A 7500-nucleotide genomic window follows, 5' to 3' on the forward strand; every position below is an offset into this window, starting at 1 on the left:
GATTGATTCATTAGGACTGACTGGTGACTCATTAATGTGACTGAGTGACTGAGTGACTGACACTTACACCCGCCTCGCTGACTGAAATAAAGGGCGGGGTTTTAGTCATGGCGTCTCAGTGGAATGTTTACGAGAGTTTCCAGGCTCTGTTGCAGGTAATATGGTGTTATTTTTTAAGTTTGGCTGGGTAGGCCTATATCAAGGTGGTTTCGGTCTGCCTTTGAGAAGCCGATTTTTATACCTATTACTTTGTTTTACTTTGCTTTCCTATTACTTTTGCTTTGCCTTAGGGGTCATCCCGGTTTTGAAAGAATTATTTTCGCAAGCGTATAAAAGGCACACTCCCCCCCACCCCAAATCTCCCCCTTTATAATGTACAAAGCTAAATGTTGAAAATGATCTCCAGGGTGGAAGGGAATGCATTGATACCGACAGATTCTAGCAGGCAATTGATACAGGACACCTTGGATTGACTCTAATCAGTAAAGGATGTCCTGTCTTTGTCCATGGGGCTCCTATCATCAGAATAAGATTAATTCTGGAGCGTGTTAGTTTTAAGCGTGATATGCGCTAATGCTCAGTACCCTATGTTTTAATCCTATGGAGATTGAGATATAAATGCGTTCAGGTACCTCTATACTGGAAATTAAAAATCTCACATGCCACATATCTTCCAGTCTTGATTTTGGCAGTACAATGTGGAAGCAGTAAATATCTTTTAATTTTGTATTTGGTCTGGATCGTCAATTATAATGATCTTAAAACGTATACCAGAGATTATCCCCTCCCCCAGCTTATGGTTTATATTCTCTTGAAAAGATGAGAAAATTGGGTGACTCCTTATTGTGCTTTTCTCTACTTTATTGCAATTTTAGTATTGGCCAGGTTTCGCACAGCCATCTAATGTTGCAGTCATTTGTTCCATTTGAGCATATATAAAATAATATGAACTTCATTCTTCTTGATATTGTTATAGATCATCTCAGTCCTCTCAGGCTTTCCAATGACTCTTATTAATATGATTGTTCTTGTATTATCAGGCTGGGCCATACCATCTGGCTTTAGAGGGAGTGCTGGTGCTGTGCATTATATGGCTCTTCACCGCCAAGAAGCAGCCCTCGAAGCTCGTCCGGCTGACCAAAAAGGTAAGAACGATGGAACGAATTCTTTGCTGGTGATTTTTCATGTAAAAGTTGGAATCTCATAGTTTGATATCTTTGCCCAAAAACTATGCAATTGTCTACAAGTTGATATTAGTAAGAGAGTTAAAGAAACTATTTACAGACGATGTTAAATTTCCAAGTGAGACTTTCTTGTACTTATCCTGGGTTTGTTCTGTCCAGAATTACTTGAAAATTTCTATGATTCATGATAGAAGTCTGAAGTCAAAACTAATAGTTACATCCCCATGCTTTGAGCTCTAGGAAAGACTAACAAGCTCCACCATATATATTCCACAGAAATGGAACTAGGATTGATTCTCATTAGATGATAAGGTGGCATAAATTACTGTAATCTCTGTTTTGCCTGTGGTTTACACCTACTTTGCTTATAATTATTTACCCAGTGTTACTGTTTTTAGTTATATTTATTTCATATGTTTGAGAAGAGTATAAATTGTAATTACTAGTCAAGTATCTACTAGTTTTGTATCTATAAGATTATGTACTGTCTGTATAATTTGAGAATATACATATATATATTGTTGTGTTTGTAATCAGGAGGAGGAAGAGCTCATCGCTGAGTGGATGCCAGAGCCACTTGTGCCAGACCCTCCACCCGAAGACCACCCAGCACTGCACACTCGCACTGTCTATGGAAAGGTAGCTGCTCATGGAGCTTCAGGCTTGAGTTCTATCTTTTTTTTTTCTCTCTCTCTTTTGTAGTGAGTCATTGTTGACACTTGACTAATTGTCAATAGAGGTATGAATGTGAATGAGTATTTATGCAAGCTGTTTTTCATTGAAAATCTTTAGAATTATTTTTTTATTTCATCAAAGAATTAGATGATCTGTTTGTGAACTTATTCTGAGTTGCTGACTTTGAGCAATCATGTTTGAAGAATGTGAACAAATGTATGAAATTTAGGGGTATTCTCAGTATGTTTTGATGATTATTAGTTTTTTTAGTTATTAGTTATTTATATATTTTTATATCACTCCTAGAGACACATTTTGTAATTTTAGAAACTGAGTACCAGGAAATATTATTTTCTTCTTTGATCTTGTTCATAATATACACTAAGTCACCCATTTAACATATTGAGACTGATTTCCAATACATTGTTTGAAGGAATATTAAACATACTTGATAAAGCCTATTATAAGCTGGAAGAGGATTTTTCCTTTATATTCAGGGGACAGTCATGGATAACCTTGTAAGTGTTGTTTTGGAAAGATTGTTGCAATGAAACTGCCTTGCTTGGAACTGCTTCATGTTTATGATTGCCTTCTGAGCTCCATGAATAAGGATGATATACATCGGATAAATGGGAAATATTCCATATCCATTTCACACGTGAATAAGTACAAATATTTATTAGTTGTTTCAAGAAATTTGGTCTGGAGATGGTGGATTATTTTCTGGAAAATATGAATTATATCTTGTGATCATATTTATTTGCCAAGTTGAGATTGGTAATCGTTCCAGTGAATGATATATCTATTAATATTAATTTCTTGAAAATACATTGGAGTTAGCTTTTTCATGCACATAGGCACATATTTTAGATTTAGATACAGTAAAAAAGGAATGTTTAACTTTGTTCTTTTGCACTTGCTCACGCACAAGCACATGCAAATATCTTTTGCAAAGCAATCTTTTATCAGTAATAATTACTTGAGGAATATACAAATTAAATGCACACATGTTGCACTTGTGCACTTGTATACTTATTTTTTTACTCATTATTCTTATTTTTATGTAAATAATCAAAATTGATATAACTTTCACTCAAGTATATGCCATTTTGATTAGCCCTATTTCTTAGAACTGCAAGAAAGTTTATGTTTAATGAAAAGTATTGAAGTGTTGGAAACTATTTGCATTTTGGAAACATGGAATCTTATCACCATTTACCTCTCAACAGGCTGGAAAGTATTTAGACCTAGGAAAGGGAGAGAAGTTACTGAACTTGGGTACGCACAATTACCTAAACTTTGGAGAGCGTCCAGAGATTGAGAAAGCGGCACTTGAATGTCTCCACACCTATGGGGTAGGGTCTTGTGGGCCCCGTGGTTTCTATGGTACCACGAGTAAGTATCTGACCCGTTTTAATATGGCTGTCTTCTTCTATTTGAAAGGCCACTTTTATATTGACCTTAAGAGTTTGTATATTACTAGCCAAGAATTATAGATTACATACACCAATCATACAAAGATGTACTCTTGGATATTTTTTTGATTCAGTATCTAATTTTTTCAACTATTTTTTTTTTTTTTTAAGTATCTTTGTTAGAAAAATATTTCTAAATGCTCTTTAGGCTGATTTTGAAAGCTGTAACTCCTGTCATTTTGAGCCATAAAATGTGAGAATAGAGAGTTGCCCCCATTGTCATGGCTTATATAGATGACATTCATAGTCATTTTATATTCTTACTAAAGTACAAAATAAATGAATTTGATCAAATTAATTCTAGTAACATCTATTTGTATCATCATCAGAGGTCCATCTTGAGCTGGAAGAAAGACTGGCAGAGTACTTCAATTGTGAAATGGCAGTCCTCTACTCATACGGCTTCTCAACAAGTGCATCTGCTATCCCTGCTTATTCGAAGAGCGGTGACATCATATATGCGTAAGTGGCAAACAGTGGGTTAACAGTTTTTACTGGAAGAAGAAAGCTAAAGATAGTTAGGCATGTATGTTAGTGATGACAGTTGAGTTTGTTTATGGATAGAGGGAATTATTTTTTTTGTCAGAAGGAAAGTGTTGAGGTGACTGGAAGGAATTAAGATAATTAAAATTATAAAAAATGAAGGAACACGATAGAAGAAGAAAAAGGCATATTTTTAAGTGGGGTATCTACTGTCTATGTAGTGGGGTTTTCTGTCAAATATGATTATGAGGCAACAGATTGAATCCTGTGATCTGGAATACCAATTTTTTTTTTTTTTTTTTTTTTTTTTTTTTTTTTTTTTTTTTTTTTTCTGGAAAACTGGATTCTTTTATTGTAACACTCTTCAGTTGGTAAAGGTTTCTAGTGTTTCTTAGCCCAGCATGAGAACTGTCAAAATTTCCATTCCCAGGGATGAGATGGTGAACTTCATTCTTCAGAGGGGCTTACAGGCCAGCAGGAGTCGCATTGTATACTTCCGCCACAATGACGTAAATCACCTTGAGGAACTCCTCGAAGAGCAAGCCAAGCAAGATAAGAAGGTAAATACCCTATTTATTTATTTACCTTTTTACTTGGTTGTTGTTGTACTGAGCATTAAGGTTATTGCTTTTCTTGGCTTAGCAAGAATATTTATTTAGTTTTTATGTGGATTTGTAAGCATAAGAACTTATTTTTTCCTATTTGGAACATCTCATTTTTTCTCATATTATGGTTGCATACTCTAATGACTTATCAAAACCTTCAGGATCCCAGGAAGGCAAATGCAACACGCAAGTTTCTGGTAGTGGAAAGCATTTACATGAACTCAGGTTTGATGTGTCCCCTTCCTGAACTGGTTAAACTGCGTCAGAAGTACAGGCTGCGCCTCTTTATTGATGAGTCGATCACCTTTGGAACCCTGGGGAAAAACTGCCGAGGAATTACCGACCACTTTGATGTTCCGGTTAGTGTGGTTTTTGTAATTTATAAAGTATAATTGGAATCCTTCTTTTCATGCTTTTTGAAGCTGTGGATGAAAATTTATTGAAATTTATACGTGTGATATAGTTATAGTCACTGCGTATTAGTCTGATTTAAGAAGACTAATGCATTTAGATAATATTTATTTTAGGAAACAGGTTTAAAAATACTCAAAACAAATTTAAATAAAAGCTAATCTTTCTGGACAGATGAAGGAAGTAGACATGATCATGGCCAGCTTGGAGACCTCTGCAGCTAGCACTGGAGGTTTCTGTGTGGGGACCAAGTTTGTGATCGACCACCAGAGGTTGTCAGGTCTCGGTTATTGTTTTTCGGCTTCTCTGCCACCAATGTTGGCAGCTACTTCCATCAAGGTTAGTGAAGAGTAACACTTTGGATAGGATATGTGTAAATTGTCATTCAGGAGTGAGATAAATTGTCTGCTGTTTAGATTTGAGAAAATTTGACTTAACCGTAGAAGGTGAATGGCATATATATATATATATATATATATATATATATATATATATATATATATATGTATATATATATATATATATATATATATATATATATATATATATATATATATATATATATATATATATATATATATTATTTATATATATAAATACACTGGAGGCATCATCATTACTTTAGGATGTTCTATTTTTGTGCTCAGTATCTGCAGTGTAAATACTTCCTAGTGTTTAGAATCAAGTTTTATTTGTCATTTGCATAAATCATTTTAAGTAGTCAAGTGAATAAAGCACTATAAAACAAATAGAAAACATTGTTAATTGGCTGGCAGTGGCTGACTGTCAAGCATGCCTTTAGACTGGCAGCCAACTGGTTAGTAAAAATCAGACTTTCAAGTCAGTTTTCTGTGATTGTATCAGCATTACCGCACTGAATGAAGATTTGCATACCCTTCCCTTATTGCTCCTCTTCCAACAACAGGTTGTAGACATCCTGGAGAAAGAAGGGGGTGACCTTGTTGCAGAGTTGCAAGACAAGTGTCGGCTGATGCACAACAAACTTAAGGACCTTCCCTCTAAGGTGATCCTTCTTTGCATTCCGTTTTGGTGATGTTTATATATATATTTTAGTTCATTATTTTTTAAAGGTGTTATTCATGTTTTACTTGTTTCAATATCACCACCATTGTTGTTGTTATAGTTATTACTTGTATATTATTGATATTGATGATACCAGTGTTTATTTCAATATTATTATTTTTATTATTATTTACTTTACGCTATTATTGTTGCTGTTATTATTATTATTGTTATTATCATCATCATCATCATCATCATCATCATCATCATCATCATCATCATCATCATCATCATCATCATTATTATTATTATTTTTATTATTGTTATTGTTACCAGCCTCCTCATCAGTGTTATAATTATTTTTATTATTATTTTATTGTTATCATTATTATTGTTCTTGTTGTTATGAACAAGTTGATCCTTTTTTAGTAGATTTTTTTTTAGTAGATTTAGTGGAACTATGCATTTTTTCTCATGCAGGTGACAGTCACTGGAGAAGACATCAGCCCGGTAAAACACCTTCGGCTTGTTGAGGCCAGTGAAAGGGAGGTGGAAGAGCAGATTCTCAGAGACATTGCAGAGAAGGTAAGCCTAGTTGCTGGATGGAGTTTGTTTGGGAGTATATTCTTTTTCTCTCCCTTTCTCTTCAGTTTATTTAGTTTTCTCTCCATGTTTCTTCACTTTTCTCTTGTCTTTTCTCTCTTGTCTTTTGTCTTTTCCCTTTTCCCTTTTCCCTTTTCCCTTTTCCCTTTTCCCTTTTCCCTTTTCTCTCCTCTCCTCTTCTCTTCTCTTCTCTTTTCTTCTCTTCTCTTCTCTTCTCTTCTCTTCTCTTCTCTTCTCTTCTCTTCTCTTCTCTTCTCTTCTCTTCTCTTCTCTTCTCTTCTCTTCTCTTCCCTTCCCTTCCCTTCCCTTCCCTTCCCTTCCCTTCCCTTCCCTTCCCTTCCCTTCCCTTCCCTTCCCTCCCCTCCCCTCCCCTCCCCTCCCCTCTCTCTCCTCTCTCTCCTCTCTCTCCTCTCCTCTCCTCTCCTCTCCTCTCCTCTCCTCCTCCCCTCACTTTTCATTTTCCATTTAATGTTAAAATTGCAGTTTAATGGAAAAGATCCTAGATAATTGAATTGTATTTTGCCTTTTTGAAATGTAGAGAATTATTTTCTGTCTCATTCACATGCAATAATGGGGAATTTTTTTTTCTCACCCATAGGCCGAGAATTATGGTGTTGCACTGACAGTGTCCTCTTACCTATGGGATAAGGAGGCTAATCCCCCCAAACCTTCCATCCGTATCACAGTGAACAAGGACCTCACAGAAGATGAGGTGGATAAGGCCTTGGATGCCATAACGAAGGCAGTGAATGACATCCTTGGATAGAAGGTGCATGAGGGAAAAGCAGTGTTTTCTTTTTCTTCTTCTTTTTTTGTTATTGTTGTTTTTTGTCACTGTTTGATTATTTTGATCCCAAAATAGAGTGGTTTATGTTAGGCTTGGATGCTGCTGCGTGGTGGCTTTGGAAGAGGAAGAGTGACGTTGGCTCGAAGGACTGTTTAAACGGCTGAGGATTTCCAAAATGAGATTGACTTTTTCTCATTGAGAGATTACCATAAAGAAGTATGCTAAGATTCTCCAGAAAGTCGTTCAGTTGTTAT

General features: G+C 35.5%; 1 protein-coding gene across 1 annotated transcript in view; it reads left to right on the forward strand.

Moving 5' to 3' along the window:
• The window catches only part of LOC125035142 (serine palmitoyltransferase 1-like), a 10615-nt gene that overhangs the window by 189 nt on the left and 2926 nt on the right, over positions 1 to 7500 (forward strand). Inside the window, exons 1-11 of the mRNA XM_047627334.1 lie at positions 1 to 155; positions 1041 to 1145; positions 1722 to 1823; positions 3089 to 3254; positions 3664 to 3796; positions 4248 to 4377; positions 4584 to 4781; positions 5008 to 5172; positions 5759 to 5857; positions 6337 to 6441; positions 7058 to 7500. The exon at positions 1 to 155 is cut by the window's left edge and continues 189 nt beyond it; the exon at positions 7058 to 7500 is cut by the window's right edge and continues 2926 nt beyond it. Of these exons, the coding sequence (XP_047483290.1) occupies positions 108 to 155; positions 1041 to 1145; positions 1722 to 1823; positions 3089 to 3254; positions 3664 to 3796; positions 4248 to 4377; positions 4584 to 4781; positions 5008 to 5172; positions 5759 to 5857; positions 6337 to 6441; positions 7058 to 7225 (1419 nt within the window). The 5' untranslated portion in view covers positions 1 to 107 and the 3' untranslated portion in view covers positions 7226 to 7500. The remainder of the gene's footprint in view (positions 156 to 1040; positions 1146 to 1721; positions 1824 to 3088; positions 3255 to 3663; positions 3797 to 4247; positions 4378 to 4583; positions 4782 to 5007; positions 5173 to 5758; positions 5858 to 6336; positions 6442 to 7057) is intronic.

The sequence above is a fragment of the Penaeus chinensis genome, chromosome 19 (genome assembly GCF_019202785.1).
Source record: "Penaeus chinensis breed Huanghai No. 1 chromosome 19, ASM1920278v2, whole genome shotgun sequence".
Lineage (NCBI taxonomy): Eukaryota > Metazoa > Arthropoda > Malacostraca > Decapoda > Penaeidae > Penaeus > Penaeus chinensis.